Here is a 17,496-nt window from a genome sequence, read left to right on the forward strand (position 1 = left end):
GACACTTGAAAATATAATACTGCTTCCATGCATTACTTACTGCTGACTCTATTATAATTTAAATATTAATATAGTATTGTCAATGCTGAAAATGTCACAAGTAATTTTCTATCCCCTTCACTTATTCTTGTGTGATAGCAGATGTTGCAACAAATACAAAAATGTAATAGTGCCCAATTTCACATACATTCAAAATGCTCTACAAATTACAAACATGGGTACAGATATAAAGAAAAAAAGAAGGTTAAACAATGCATTCTTTATATATGGCAACTCTGGGTGAATTACATGGAGTGAAAAGCTGTTGGTGATAAAAAATTTAGATAGAATTCACCTTTAAAGGCCTGTCTTCAGCTCAGCACATATTTTTTGGTTTATTATGATGGCAATGATGCTTGATAATTGTGATAAAATATCACTTCTGTAAAAACACAAAATGATTTGTGAGCTCTGTCATTGTGGTTTGAAAAAAAAAGGATTCTGTGAGATGGTTCAATTCAACTCTCTGGAGAGGGGATCATTTGCTTTTGAAGTGCTCTTTCTTTAGTAGACTTTCAGAACACAACCTAAAGAAATTGAAATCACACACTAAAAAAATGAAATTTTGTGCTCTAAATGTCAAGGTTTTGCTATTTTTTAGGGCTATTCCTCAGTCTTTACCATCAACATTCTTCTATCCTTCAGGTCCTCCTCCAGGTTAGCAAGCAAACATTTCTATAGGTGCCTCTAATGCTGGTCATTCAAGTCACAGTGTGTTGTAATGCTGCCCCAGTGCTGTGTTGTTCTTTGCATTAATAACTGTTTAAGTGGTTTCTCTTTTAGAAGCAAGGAAGATGAAAATGCAGTTGGAGCAAAATACTGTGAAAAGATGGAAGATTTACTCCAGCAATCTGATTTTGTAATGCTGGTTGTGAACTTAACTCCAGAAACTACAAAGCTGATTGGAAAACATGAGTTGAAACTGATGAAACCTACTGCAACCCTTATCAATATATGCAGAGGTATGTACACCTTTTCTGTAAAAATCATTTCTTGATGTAAGACATAATACATATCTCAGTAATACTATAATGGCAAACAATAGATTTATAGTTGGAAAACACTCCATTTGCCATTGAATGTATGCGCACTATATTGACCAGTGAACCATTATACATAATCTTTTCCAGACAGTCAAGAGGAGAAGGGAAATACTTGCATCACACCACCAGTCTCACATAAACCCATTAAAGCAGCACTGGAAAAAAACACACATAAATACATGAAAACATACTCGGAGGCTCTAAATAAAAATCTGCAAAACCAACAGAGATATCCAAAGCAAACATCCACACAACCTCCAACCCCCAACACAAACCATGAAACACATATTTTACAAAACAAGTTTGCCATGCAATCACAGCCCTTAAGGCAAAATAACATACTCCACATACTAATAATAGGTGACTCTATAGTCAGGCACACTGACGTCCCACTCACTAGGCTGAATAAGGAGAAGGTTACTGTTAGCTGTCTGTCGGGCGCCAGGATCCACCACATAACACAAGCATTCAGGTCACTGCTGAACAAGTACAAATATGACTCTGTCATTGTCCATGTTGGTGTGAATCACCTGAGCCATACCTCTCCGAACTACATGAAAAGAGACATGGAAGAGCTCTGATCACATAGCCCAGGCCGGTATGACCCTGACCCTGAGTAGCATCCTGCCCTCACCAAGAATGATACCACGGTATAAAGAAAGAATTCTCAATTTCAACAATTGGCTAAGTTTCTGGTGTCATTCAAAGGGGATCCAGTGTCTGTCTGCCTGGGATGAGATGCTCGACAAGCCACACTGCTTCACTAGAGACGGCTTAAACCTGTCACCCTTAGGCTTTCGAATACTGGCCAAGGCTCTTGCCAGCCCCATAGTGCCTTTTTTAGGCAAGGCTCAAAAGACAAACCCACCGCCGTAAATAGCACAAGTAACAAAAAACTGAGGGTAACGCTACTCAATGCCAGAAGTCTGAACCTCAAAATTCACGCACTCAAGGCACTCCTCAGTATGGAGTAAATCAATATATATGTGCAGTAACAGAAACCTGGTTTAAGACTCCAGAGAGCACCCCAGCACTACCTGGCTACAACTCATACCATACATTTCGGCCATTTCGGGGCGTATCCATATTCATCAAGGATACCCACACCTCCCCCACAGCACGATGCTTCAGAGATCTTCCACGTGCAACTAACAATGGGCAAAGCTGCAATTCAAATTTTAATTTGCTACAGATCACCCACCATTGTCCCAGGACCCCCATTCCACATTTCTGGAAACACTGGGAAACATAAAGGTCCTACCAAACACCCTAATATTGGGTGATTTCAATTACCCAAACATTAACTGGGAGAACTATTCAAGTACTAACTCCCTTGCCCAACATTTCCTAGAAGTTATAAACTCAAATGCCCTGGTTCAACTGGTCAACAATCCCACCAGAGGTGACAACATATTGGACCTGGTCATCACCAACATGGGCAACCAGTGTTCCTCACAAGAGGCCAACCCCTCGCTGGTTAGATATGACCATAAACAAATCACTTTGGATATCCACATTCCACCCCCACCCTGGTCAAGAAACCCACCGTGAAAAACTTTTCAAAAGCAAACTTCACGTTACTTAAGACCAAGGTGGAAAGTTTCAAAGCCCCCATGCTGAAGGATAATGATGCCCAAGCTGCAAAATCCTTTTACTAATGAATTCTATGGCCACCTACAAGAATGCATGGATCATGCCATCCCAAGCAAAACCAAGACTCACTCATCCAAGAAAAGGAAACCAGTCTGGTGGACTCCTGCCATAAGCAAGCTATACAATAGAAGGAGGAAACTAGTACAGAAAAGTGTAAAATCCCAAGAAGGGAAGACATCCCTGATCAGTATCAGCAAGAAACTACGATCCCTCATAAAATCATCCAAGGTGAGTTTTGAAAGAAAAATTGCCAAGGACTCCAAAGATAACCACAAGGCATTCTTTAGCTATGTCAAGAATCTAAGTGGCAATGCTCAGATCTGCTTGGAGTTAGTGCAGAATGGCACAAAATACACTGAACTGACCGATATCGCCAACATACTGGCAGACAGGTTCAGCGCAAACTTCACCCCCCTCTCACCCCCAAGAGGGTCCATAACCATACCAGAAGAATGTAGAGTCCCTGAAATCACAGACACTCAGGTTAAAACAGCCCTCTCCAAAGCCAAAAACACAGCATCAATGGGACCGGATGGTGACCCAGACTGTATCCTACACAAGCTCAAAGACGAACTAACCCCTCACCTAAACACACTGTTCAAACTCAGCCTCTCCACAGGCTACGTACCCATAGAGTGGCGCACAGCAGTGGTTATTCCGCTCCACAAAGGTGGAGCCACAAAAGACCCTGGGAACTATCGCCCTATAAGCCTGACTAGCTTGTTCTGCAAGACTATAGAGCACATCATCATGGAACTCATTAACAGAGACATTGGGGACCTCCAAACACTAGACCCTACCCAGTTCAGCTTTCTTAAGGGCAGATCATGCCTCCTAAACCTGGTGGACTTCTTTGAGACAGTTACCAAGGCCATAGAAGAGGGAAAGGTGGTACACACAGCCTACCTAGACCTCGCAAAGACTTTGACACCATTCCCCATTCTGGTATTATAGACAAGCTCACCAACCTGAACATAAACCCCTATGTCACAAGATGGGTTGCCAGCTGGCTCACGGACAGAACCCACATGGTGAGAGTTGCAGGAGCTAGGTCCAACTCTAAATCAGTTGAAAGTGGAGTTCCCCAGGACTCAGTACTAGGACCCCTCCTGTTCAGCATATACTTCTGAGAGGTACAGACAAGCACAGGAGGACTATGGCTGACCAAGTATGAGACAACTGCAAACTAGGGGCTATAATTGACTTTACGGCTGACACAGACATCCTCCAAAAAGGTCTCACTGAGATGGATACCTGGTGTCAAAATCATGGCCTCAAGCTAAATGCCAAAAAGTGCATAGTCATCCCCTTTGGAAAAAACAAAGTACCCACAAACTACCACATAGGTGGTAGTCCCCTAAATACGGAATACGTAATAAGGGATCTGGCGACCCAAGTAGATAGTAATCTCACTATTGATAATCACATTGCCTTAGTGGTTAGAAAATCCTTCTACGTGGCCCACCTAATCACAAAATACTGGTAATAGGTGACTCTATAATCAGGCACACTGACATCCCACTCACTAGCCTGAATAAGGAGAAGGTTACTGTTAGCTGCCTGTCGGGCGACAGGATCCACCACATAACACAAGCATTCAGGTCACTACTGAACAAGTACAAATATGACTCTGTCATTGTCCATGTTGGTGTGAATGACCTGAGCCGTACCTCTCTGGACTACATGAAAAGAGACATGAAAGAGCTCTCTGATCACATAGTCCAGGCCGGTATGACCCTGACTCTGAGTAGCATCCTGCCCTCACCAAGAATGATACCACGGTATAAAAAAAATTCTCAATTTCAACAATTGGCTAAGTTTCTGGTGTCATTCAAAGGGGATCCAGTGTCTGTCTGTCTGGAATGACATGCTCAACAAGCCACTCTGCTTCACTAGAGACAGCTTGCACCTGTCACCCTTAGGCTTTCAAATACTGGCCAAGGCTCTTGCCACCCCCATAGTGCCTTTTTTAGGCAAGGCTTAAAAGACAAACCCACCGCCATAAATAGCACAAGTAACAAAAAAATGAGGGTAATGATACTCAATGCCAGAAGTCTAAACCTCAAAATTCACGCACTCGAGGCACTTCTCAGTATGGAAAAAAAATGATATATGTGCAGTAACAGAAAGCTGGTTTAAGACTCCAGAGAGCATCCCAGCACTACCAGGCTACAACTCATACCATACATTTTGGCCACAGAACCCAAACCGAAATACAAAAGGAAGGGGCGTATCCATATTCATCAAGGATACCCACACCTCCCCCACAGCACGATGCTTCAGAGATCTTCCACGTACAACTAACAATGGGCAAAGCTGCAATTCAAACTGTAATTTGCTATAGATCACCCACCATGTCCTAGGACCCCCATTCCGCATTTCTGGAAACACTGGGAAACATAAAGGTCCTACCAAACACCCTAATATTGGGTGATTTCAATTAACCAAACATTAACTGGGAGAAGTACTCAAGCACTAACTCCCTTGCCCAACATTTCCAAGAATTTATAAACTCAAATGCCCTGGTTGAACTGGTCAACACTCCCACCAGAGGTGACAACATATTGGACCTGGTCATCACCAACATGGGCGACCGGTGTTCCACACCGGAGGTCAACCCCTCGCTGGTTAGATCTGACCATAAACAAATCACTTTGGATAACCACATTCCACCCCCACCCCCAGACAAGAAAACTACTGTAAAAAACTTTTCAAAAGCAAACTTCATGTTAATTAAGACCGAGGTGGAAAGTTTCAAAGCCCCCATGGTAAAGGATAATGCTGTCCAAGCTGCAAAATCCTTTTACTAATGCATTCTATGGCCACCTACAAGAATGCATGGATCATGCCATCCCAAGCAAACCAAGACTCGCTCCTCCAAGAAAAGGAAACCAGTCTGGTGGACTCCTGCCATAAACAAGCTATACAATAGAAGGAGGAAACTAGTACAGAAAAGAGCAAAATCCCAAGAAGGGAAGACATCCCTGATTGGTATCAGCAAGAAACTATAATCCCTCATAAAATCATCCAAGGTGAGTTTTGAAAGAAAAATTGCCAAGGACTCCAAAGATAACCACAAGGCATTCTTTAGCTATGTCAAGAATCTAAGTGGCAATGCTCAGATCTGCTTGGAGTTAGTGCAGAATGACACAAAATACACTGAACTGACCGATATCGCCAACATCCTGGCAGACAGGTTCAGCACAAACTTCACCCCCCTCTCACCCCCAAGAGGGCCCATAACCATACCAGAAGAATGTAGAGTCCCTGAAATTACAGACACTCAGGTTAAAACAGCCCTCTCCAAAGCCCAAAACACAGCATCAATGGGACTGGATGGTGTCCCAGGCTGTGTCCTACACGAGTTCAAAAATGAACTAACCCCTCACCTAAACACACTGTTCAAACTCAGCCTCTCCACAGGTGACATACCCATAGAGTGGCGCACAGCAGTGGTTATTCCGCTCCACAAAGGTGGAGCCACAACAGACCCTGAGAACTATCACCCTATAAGCCTGACTAGCTTGGTCTGCAAGACTATAGAGCGCATCATCATGGAACTCATTAACAGAGACATTGGGAATCTCCAAACACTGGACCCTACCCAGTTCAGCTTTGTTAAGGGCAGATCATGCCTCCTAAACCTGGTGGACTTCTTTGAGACAGTTACCAAGGCTATAGATGAGGGAAAGGTGGTACACACAGCCTACCTAGATCTTGCAAAGGCCTTCAACACCATTCCCCATTCTGGTATTATAGACAAGCTCACCAACCTGAACATAAACCCCTACATCACAAGATGGGTTGCCAGCTGGCTCACGGACAGAAACCACATGGTGAGAGTTGCAGGAGCTAGGTCCGACTCTAAATCAGTTAAAAGTGGAGTTCCCCAGGGCTCAGTCATAGGACCCCTCCTGTTCGGCATATACTTCTCAGAGGTACAGACAAGCACAGGAGGACTATGGCTGACCAAGTTTGCAGACAACTGCAAACTAGGGGCTATAACTGACTTTACGGCTGACACAGACATCCTCTAAAAAGGTCTCACTGAGATGGATACCTGGTGTCAAAATCATGGCCTCAAGCTAAATGCCAAAAAGTGCATAGTCATCCCCTTTGGAAAAAACAAAGTACCCACAAACTACCACATAGGTGATAGTCCCCTAAATACGTAATACGTAATAAGGGATCTGGGGACCCAAGTAGATAGTAATCTCACTATTGATAATCACATTGCCTTAGTGGTTAGAAAATCCTTCTACGTGGCCCACCTAATCACAAAAGGGTTCGCATCCAGATCAAAAGAGGTCATTGTGTCCCTCTACTCATCACTCATCAGACCCATCATAGCGTACAACGCCCCATTTGGGATGCACCTTACAAGACACCTACAACAGCTGGAAAGACCACAGAAGTACCTCACCAAGAGGATCACTGGCCTCAAACAGATGCCCTATGCAGCTCGACTGAAGAAATTACACTGTACTCGGTTGCATACCGCCTACTCAGAGGTGATCTCTGCCTGACATACAAGGCCATGTCCAACCCAGAATTGATGGGCATGCTCCACCTAATGAAAACCTTATCCCCGCGTGCCACATGCTCTAGGGATCTGAACCTCACCACAACAATAAATAGGATGTGCTGGAGGGATATATTCCTGTCCCAGAGACTTCCCATGCTTTGGAACAAGATCCCAATGTACATTAGGCAGAGCTCCTCGCTAACACTCTTCAAAAGAAATCTTGACGAGTGGATGGGAAACAGAAAGTTTACCTCGGGGATCACTTCAGTGGCTCTGCTGGACAGAGGCACAGGAAACTAATCTAAGCGGGCGGCGAAAGCCAACACATTCTGGCTAGGCTTATAAATGCCTTCGGGCAGATAGCCTAGTACCTACCAATGAACCTATGAACCTATGTAGTGGCACATTTTACTAAGGCCATGAGTCACTACATTGTGATTAGTGAAATATAAATAAATTCTACTCAGATATCTGCAGAATACTGATATTTGTAGTGGGGTTTTTTTTTTGTTTTTGTTTTTTTGTTGTTTTACAGTACAGTTCTACTTTGTGTCAAGGTTCTTTGAAATAACAAAACATTCTGTCATGTGGATGAAACATAGTCACTGCTAAGACAAATCTTAGTTCAGCCTGGTTAAAGGTAATTTCATATCTGTGCCTCAAGTTTAACTTCAAAAACAAGCGACAGTCACTGCAGACCTGCCATCTGTAGGGGAAACTGCAGATACATATGTTTTAGAGGAAGCTTTTATTCCTGGAGTTTGGACATCACTTGACCCAGAGGACTATTTAGGTCTACTTTACCTTATCATAGCACCCAAGAGCATTGCTGCTCAGAAAGCATCTGGTTTTGCCCTGGGCAGCATCGCTGGTTAGGTTAGCTGCAGATTACACCGAGTAAGTACTCTTCCTTCATCCTGTTACAAATTAACACCCTTCCTGCCAATCCTTTCAAGAACACATTAGAACCTGCAACCATGGATGGGCACTTTCTTGCTATCCCTGCATCCAGCTTGGTGGGCATGAGCATACTGAGGCAATGTAGCATTGCCTCATGTACACCGACAACCATTTCATTCTCAAACAGACAAATGCAGTATGTGAGAGCTATAGTTGCACATTGACACTGGAGGCTAGATTCTCACATACAGACAGAAAAACCACCAAATAGATTGTCAGTGACTCACACACATCACTCACCGCACCCACAAAGGACTACATATGCAGAGGTTCTCACATCCAACTTACCCAAACCTCAAAGGCCTCTCAGGCACAGTCCTCAGAAACTCTGCATGTACACATGCAAGGCAATTCTCATAACAACACAAAGCCACATCTTATTATGTCTCAGCTACCAAGCCCATAATGTGAAACACTCCCCTAGCCAATATTCTGGTCATAGGAGACTCCATTGTGAGATACACTGATGCTCACCAGCCATATGTGGGGGTACCAATATTGCAAAGCTGCAATTCAAATTGTAATTTGCTACAGATCACCCACCATGTCCCAGGACCCCCATTCTGCATTTCTGGAAACACTGGGAAACATAAAGGTCCTACCAAACACCCTAATATTGGGTGATTTCAATTACCCAAACATTAACTGGGAGAACTACTCAAGTACTAACTCCCTTGCCCAACATTTCCTAGAATTTATAAACTCAAATGCCCTGGTTCAACTGGTCAACACTCCCACCAGAGGTGACAACATATTAGACCTGGTCATCACCAACATGGGTGACCGGTGTTCCACACCGGAGGTCAACCCCTCGCTGGTTAGATCTGACCATAAACAAATCACTTTGGATATCCACATTCCACCCCGACCCCCGGACAAGAAAATCACAGTGAAAAACTTTTCAAAAGCAAACTTCACGTTACTTAAGACCGAGGTGGAAAGTTTCAAAGCCCCCATGCTGAAGGATAATGCTGCCCAAGCTGCAAAATCCTTTTACTAATGAATTCTATGGCCACCTACAAGAATGCATGGATCATGCCATCCCAAGCAAAACCAAGACTCACTCCTCCAAGAAAAGGAAACCAGTCTGGTGGACTCCTGCCATAAACAAGCTATACAATAGAAGGAGGAAACTAGTACAGAAAAGAGTAAAATCTCAAGAAGGGAAGACATCCCTGATCAGTATCAGCAAGAAACTACGATCCCTCATAAAATCATCCAAGGTGAGTTTTGAAAGAAAAATTGCCAAGGACTCCAAAGATAAGCACAAGGCATTCTTTAGCTATGTCAAGAATCTAAGTGGCAATGCTCAGATCTGCTTGGAGTTAGTGCAGAATGGCACAAAATACACTGAACTGACCGATATTGCCAACATCCTGGCAGACAGGTTCATCGCAAACTTCACCCCCCTCTCACCCCCAAGAGGGCCCATAACCATACCAGAAGAATGTAGAGTCCCTGAAATCACAGACATTCAGGTTAAAACAGCCCTCTCCAAAGCCAAAAACACAGCATCAATGGGACCGGACGGTGTCCCAGGCTGCATCCTACACAAGCTCAAAGACAAACTAACCCCTCACCTAAACACACTGTTCAAACTCAGCCTCTCCACAGGCTACGTATCCATAGAGTGGCACACAGCAGTGGTTATTCCGCTCCACAAAGGTGGAGCCACAACAGACCCTGGGAACTATCACCCTATAAGCCTGACTAGCTTGTTCTGCAAGACTATGGAGCGCATCATCATGGAACTCATTAACAGAGACATTGGGAACCTCCAAACACCAGACCCTACCCAGTTCAGCTTTGTTAAGGGCAGATCATGCCTCCTAAACCAGGTGGACTTCTTTGAGACAGTTACCAAGGCTATAAAGGAGGGAAAGGTGGTACTCACAGCCTACCTAGACCTCGCAAAGGCCTTTGACACCATTCCCCATTCTGGTATTATAGACAAGCTCACCAACCTGAACATAAACCCCTATGTTACAAGATGGGTTGCTAGTTGGCTCATGGACAGAACCCACATGGTGAGAGTTGCGAGAGCTAGGTCCGACTCTAAATCAGTTAAAAGTGGAGTTCCCCAGAGCTCAGTCCTAGGACCCTGCTGTTTGGCATATACTTTTGAGAGGTACAGGCAAGCACAGGAGGACTATGGCTGACCAAGTTTGCAGACAACTGCAAACTAGAGGCTATAATTGACTCTCCGGCTGACACAGACATCCTCCAAAAAGGTCTCACTGAGATAGTACCTGGTGTCAAAATCATGGCCTCAAGCTAAATGCCAAAAAGTGCATAGTCATCCCCTTTGGAAAAAAACAAAGTACCCACAAACTACCACATAGGTGGTAGTCCCCTAAATACGGAATACGTAATAAGGGATCTGGGGACCCAATGGATAGTAATCTCACTATTGATAATCACATTGCCTTAGTGGTTAGAAAATCCTTCTACGTGGCCCACCTAATCACAAAAGGGTTCGCATCCAGATCAAAAGAGGTCATTGTGCCCCTCTACTCATCACTCATCAGACCCATCATAGAGTACAACGCCCCATTTGGGATGTACCTTACAAGACACCTACAACAGCTGGAAAGACCACAGAAGTACCTCACCAAGAGGATCACTGGCCTCAAACAGATGCCCTATGCAGCTCGACTGAAGAAATTACAGCTGTACTCGGTTGCATACCGCCTACTCAGAGGTGATCTTTGCCTGACATACAAGGCCATGTCCAACCCAAAATTGATGGACATGCTCCACCTAATGAAAACCTTATCCCCGTGAGCCACACGCTCTAGGGATCTAAACCTCACCACAACAATAAATAGGACGTGCTGGAGGGATAGATTCCTGTCCCAGAGACTTCCCATGCTTTGGAACAAGATCCCAGTGTACATTAGGCAGAGCTCCTCGCTAACACTCTTCAAAAGAAATCTTGACGAGTGGATGGGAAACAAAGTTTACCTCGGAGATCACTTCAGTGGCTCTGCTGGACAGAGGCAGAGGGAACTAATCTAAGGGGGCGGCGAAAGCTAACACATTCTGGCAAGGCTTATAAATGCCTTCGGGCAGATAGCCTAGTACCTACCTATGAACCTATGAACCTATGTAGTGGCACATTTTACTAAAGCCATGAGTCACTACATTGTTATTAATGAAATATGAAAGTAAATAAATTCTACCCAGATATCTGCAGAATACTGATATTTGTAGTGTTTTTTTTTTTTTTGTTTTTTGTTTGTTTTACAGTACAGTTCTACTTTGTGTTAAGGTTCTTTGAAATAACAAAACATTCTGTCATGTGGATGAAACATAGTCACTGCTAAGACAAATCTTAGTTCAGCCTGGTTAAAGGTAATTTCATATCTGTGCCTCAAGTTTACCTTCAAAAACAAGAGACAGTCGCTGCAGGCCTGCCATCTGTAGGGGAAACTGCAGATACATATATTTTAGAGGCAGCTTTTATTCCTGGAGTTTGGACATCACTTGACCCAGAGGACTATTTAGGTCTACTTTACCTTGTTATAGCACCCAAGAGCATTGCTGCTCAGAAAGCATCTGGTTTTGCCCTGGGCAGCATCGCTGGTTAGGTTAGCTGCAGATTACACTGAGTAACTACTCTTCCTTCATCCTGTTACAAATGAACACCCTTCCTGCCAATCCTTTCAAGAACACATTAGAACCTACAACCACGGATGGGCACTTTCTTGCTATCCCTGCATCCAGCTTGGTGGGCATGAGCATACTGAGGCAATGTAGCATTGCCTCATGCACACTGACAACCATTGTATTATCTACAAGCATATTATTTCAATTTATTATAATCTATAATATAGCTGAGAATGAGGCCACTATACTCTTTTTGCCTTATTTTGTAATATATTATATGATCAGTACTTGGTTCATTATTATTCAGTTCTTTTGAACTTGTGGTTATCACCCTTCAAAATATATATATATATACTAGTGGTATATATTTTCTGCTTTTTTACACTATGATATGCATTCACAAATAGTGACTATGGTATTGGTCTATTACCTTGTAATATGTATGTCATATAATGGCTTACTTCCAGAGCTTTGATTTTTATCTTTAAAAATATGACTTAATATCTACACCTCTGGCATTTTTATGTCGCTGGTCATATGCTTTAATCAAGAATGGAACATGCACTTTGTTACTCCAGCCACTGGGTGGTGCTGTAATATTGCTTCCAGGTAATCAGAGACTAGTATAAATGCAGGCTGCTTCATTTCATTCAAAAAAAACTTTATTGTATTCATTGATAAAGGCTGAATAGCTGAAACCGGTCTGGATTTGAAGGAATTATAAATAAATAATCATTATTTCTTCATTACTGCGTGTTCACTATCGTTTTTTGCTGGTCATTGGTGGTTTACATATCTGTGTATACAGACAGATAGTAGCCTGAACTTTGACAGTGATGTGTCCAAAGTAGTGAGGAAGTCCTTTTATGTGGCACAACTTATAAGCAAAGGTGGTATCCAGATACAAGGAAATTATAGAGCCGCTGTACTCAGTCCTCATTAGTCCAATAATTGAGTACAATGCACCATTTGGCATATATTTGACTAGGCACTTAAAGCAGCTGGAGTGACCTCAGAGGTTCTTCACAAGGAAATTACAGGGTGTAAACAATATGTCCTATGTGGAAAGACTAAAAGCCTTATCCTTTTACTCTCTCTCCTACTGATTATTAAGGGATGACTTATGCCTGACCTACAAGGCACTCACAAATCCAGCCCTGATGGAACTGTTGCATATCTGCAAGTCAAACAACATGAGAGTCACCCATTCTAGGGATCTAAACTTAGTCAGTGACTGAAACAAGACATGCTGGAGAGACAAATATGTGTCTCAGAGATTGCCCCTTCTTTGGAACAGGCTTCCTACTCACATTAAGAAGACCCCTTCCCTATACCTCTTCAAGTACGATTTTGCTGAATGGATGGAGAATTGCAAATTCACACCTGGGGTAGTGCAGATGTCCCTTATGGATAGGGTTAATTTGTAAGATACTTAAGGCACAGGCACAAAACCATGCCATCCTCTTGCCCATAGGGGCTATATATTAGGTAAAATCAGGTTATATTGGTTAGGCTTGTAAGGGTTCTTAAGCTGTTAGCCTAGTAATCTCCTGTATGAGCCAATGAACCTATGAAGATGTAACCGGGCATATTCTTTGTTCTCAAATAATTCGTTTTATTTTCCTGAATATCTTTCAGACAAAACATAGCTAACAGAAGCCAGAATATTGCTACAACTGTCTAAACTAATGTGTACCATACAGATCTTTATATAACTTGCTTAGGGGCAGAAATACTCCTCTAAAAACATCCTTTGTTATAGCTGTAGGAGACAACATCTGGATATTATGCATACATTTATTAAGCACACGCGGCAAAATCTCAATAATTTTGTATAGTTTTAAAAGTAAAGCAGATTGGGAGGTGCCAGTGTGAGATTTTGAGTATAAAAAGACATTTTCTGGTACAATCCAGATTTGATTCTGCACCAGTGGCATGACATCAGTATCTTGGTCAGTAAGTTTCCATCTTAAGCTAGATAGTTAGAAAATACTTTTTTTTTTCCATGATTGTGCATAATGTTCTATGTTGCTGCAGTTACTGAGGATAATGATTATAATAATTAAGGCTAGAAGTACAGGCCTTGTAGTTCTGGATTTATTAACTTTGCTCAATAATGATGGGAAACACTGTCTTTTTTTAATGACGGTTTTATTGCTCTCACGGAAGCAGAATAACAAAAAATAGAGTGCACAGTTTTCTTCCATTAGTATCTGAGTTAAACACAATCTTCCCTTCATACTTAAGGCTGTTAACTGCTTCAGTCATGTTCCATGGTAAAATACTCTTCCCAGGACAAAGAAAACTACATTTTCTTTACAAAGTTCCAGCCTGCTTTCCACCATCTTTCACATTATGTTATTATTCAGTAGTTATATGGACAACATATTTCATCATATTTGGACAAAACAAAAGCTAGATATCATGCTCCTTAATTTAAAGCCTCTTATTTTATACCTTGTTCCCATTATTTACAGTTACTAGGTGTTCCCACTGCATGGTATATACAGATTTCTCTCATATCTCTAATATTAATGTCTTTGAGGTTATACATGTGAAACCTTTAGCATGACAGTGTGTGTTTGTGTTTGTGTGTGTGTGTGTGTGTGTGTGTGTGTGTGTGTGTGTGTGTGTGTGTGTGTGTGTGTGTGTGTGTGTGTTAAGTGCAAAACATACTATATTTTGATATATTTTAATACAATCTAATATTATTATATTCCTCTAATTTCAGACTTATTCCATGTTCAATTTACCTCATCCCACATCACAGTGTGGATTATGTCTATCCTATCTTAAATTAAATTTCACTAACCAGCATGGGAGGACATTTTACAATATTGTTTTCTCGTGAAATGGTTTCAAAATTTAAGAAAGAAAGGCAGAAAGAAAAGGTCTGTCTGGTCTCATCTATCTTCTTCCTGAGGTATAGCAAAATAGAAAAGCAAGTAGGGAACATCTTTGAATTATGCTGCAGTGCAGGTGTGTGTGTGTGTGTGTGTGTGTGTGTGTGTGTGTGTGTGTGTGTGTGTGTGTGTGTGTGTGTGTGTGTGTGTGTGTGTGTGTTCATTCTTTCATTCTTTTGGTAGGTAGTTACTAAGCTGGCAGTCCAGGAGGCCACTGAGGAGCCTAGTCAAATGTTTCACTTGTGCAGAGCACTTGCCTGGTTAATTGACTTACTGAGAGTCATACCATAGGCAATGGGAGACTAAGGGACTCAAACTCTGGACTACAGGAAGCAAGTCATTAACAGTTCATGTTCTTAATCATGTGTACTGTCTCCTTAAGAAGAGTGTTCTCAAGGACTTGGGGATTGTTGGAACAAGGCTAAGTCTTGGGCTTTCCTACTGGTTGGATTATTTGAAAACTGTTTTACTCAGCTGATATTTAAATATAGCATTTGGGCTTAGCTGCGCACTGTGCAACTGGGGTTAGCACTGTAGTGTATAGACACAAATGCTTAAAAAGTCAAATTTTCCCTAGATAACTGCTAGGGACCCCTCCTAAGCTTCTCTGCTTCTTGGCGTGCAACGCAGTTCCACACTGCTGCCCAGAGAGCAACACAGCTGTGCTTTTTGAGGCACCAGCGCAGGTTTCTATCCCTAAACCTTCCACAGATTAGCTGATTTTTCTAGTTCTACAGCAAAACCTAATCCATCTAGTCCATCCTCCACAACGTATTACAGAATACACCTGATATAAAGGAAGGTCAGTTTCTCACCATTTCTTCAGCCAGTCTGATTGAAATGGGCATCTTGAGGCAATGTAGCAATTGCCACATGTATACAGACAATCTACTACTCCTAAAATATACAAATACTATATATGAGAGATGTACCTATACTATGAATCTGGAATCAATGCTCTCTCACTATCACATAACAAACCAATTACCAAGCAGTTTGTCAGCCCCCACACTCCACCTCCCATACATACCAAGTACACAACAGATAAACCCACATACACGAAAGTACTCACTAGAAATATACCAAAAGAGTAAAGACCTCATAAGCGCAAACTTTCTGCATATAATATGGTCCCAACAGCACCCACTACACAAAATAACATATGAATCAGTGTCTCACCCAATAAGCTCCTAAGTCAAAATATATCTAAACCAATCTCTTGGTCATAGGCGACTCCATAGTGAGACACACAAATGTCCCCCTCACTAGGCTGGACAAAGAGAAGGTCACGGTCAGCTGCATGTCTGGTGCCAGCATCTGCCAAATCATGCATGCAAACAAATCTGTTAACTGTTATGACTCTGTCATAGTCCATATTGGAGTGAATGACTTGAGACTTACCTCACTGGTCTATATGAAGAGAGACATGACTGAACTCTCAGACTATGTGTCCCAGGCAGGTATGGCCCTAGCCCTAAGTAGCTTTCTTCCCTGACCCTGGATGATGCTACAATACAAAGAAAACATGACTGACTTCAACAATTGGTTTAGCATCTTGTGTCAATCCAGTATCCAACAGCCTGGAATGATATGGTCAACAGACCATGCTGCTTTGCCAAAGGTGGTCTTCACCTGTAGCCTCTAGGCTTTAGGTTGCTGGCAAATGTACTTGTCTCTCCCATACTGCCTTTTTAGGCAATGTCATAAGAGCAAAATTCCTGACGTAAAAATATCCTACAGAAAAAAACTCAGGGTTATGCTGCTTAATGCTAGGAGTCTAAATCAGAAACTGCACTCACGTGAAACAGTTTTCAACCTGGAAGATGCTGATGTCTGCGCAATCACAGAGACATGATTCAAGGCTTCAGAGAGTACCCCAGCCATGTAGGGCTATAATGCCTTCCACACATTCAGACCACAAAACGAACATGAAAAAAAAAACAAGGGAGGAGGAATATCCATCTTCATTAAAGACAAATACACCTCTATATGAGTTTAACAATATGACACCCTAGAGTTACTCCAAGTCCAGCTAACTGTGGGAGAGACCCCCCCCTCAACACCATTGTTAGCTATAGGTACCCCACCATGAACCATGAAAACCACACAGCCTACCTGGACTTACTTGAGGCACTCTCAGTATAGCCAATTACCTTGTTCATGGGTGACATTAACTATCCTTCCATTGATTGGGTAATACATATGAGCATAAATAAGCTCATCCAAAAGTTCCTGGACTTTGTTAACACAAACAAGAAGATATTCGGCACCCCCACAAGGGCCTCTAACATCCTTGACATAGTGCTCACCAACATGGGCAATTGCTGCACCACCCCATGTGTAGGACCCGCCCTGGTAAAGTCTAATCATAAACCAGTCTCGTTCAAAGTAACGATGATACCTGACCCACCATCAGGAGCAAAAAGGTTAAAAAAATTCTCCAAAGCAAACTATAGCCTACTGAGTGATGGCATCAGTAGTTTCACACCCCCTTCCAACACTGACAGCACTGACCCCTATACTGAGGTGTACAAAAATGCCCTGTATCAACACCTATATAAACGTATAGACTCAGCCGTACTGGAAGGGATCAAATCAAGATCCTCACAAAAGTATAAACCACCCTGGTGGACATGCAGCATAAATCAGTTATACAGTAAAAGAAGGAAACTGCTATCAAAAACAAGAGGAAATTGTCCCAGCAAAGGAAGAACTCCCTTCAGAGCATAAACAAGCAGATTAGACATCTTGTAAAGTCCTCTAA

The 17,496-nt window shown here is 42.4% G+C and overlaps 1 protein-coding gene across 6 annotated transcripts in view; it reads left to right on the forward strand.

Moving 5' to 3' along the window:
- Positions 1 to 17,496, forward strand: part of LOC122798227 (probable 2-ketogluconate reductase) — a 609,788-nt gene that overhangs the window by 467,013 nt on the left and 125,279 nt on the right. For all 6 annotated transcript variants that reach the window (XM_044067001.1, XM_044067002.1, XM_044067004.1 and 3 more), the window contains one exon: positions 823 to 1,001. In XM_044067001.1, coding sequence (XP_043922936.1) covers positions 823 to 1,001 — 179 coding nt within the window. The remainder of the gene's footprint in view (positions 1 to 822; positions 1,002 to 17,496) is intronic.

Source organism: Protopterus annectens, chromosome 3.part1 (assembly GCF_019279795.1).
Source record: "Protopterus annectens isolate FY-2018-M chromosome 3.part1, PAN1.0, whole genome shotgun sequence".
NCBI classification, from domain to species: domain Eukaryota; kingdom Metazoa; phylum Chordata; order Ceratodontiformes; family Protopteridae; genus Protopterus; species Protopterus annectens.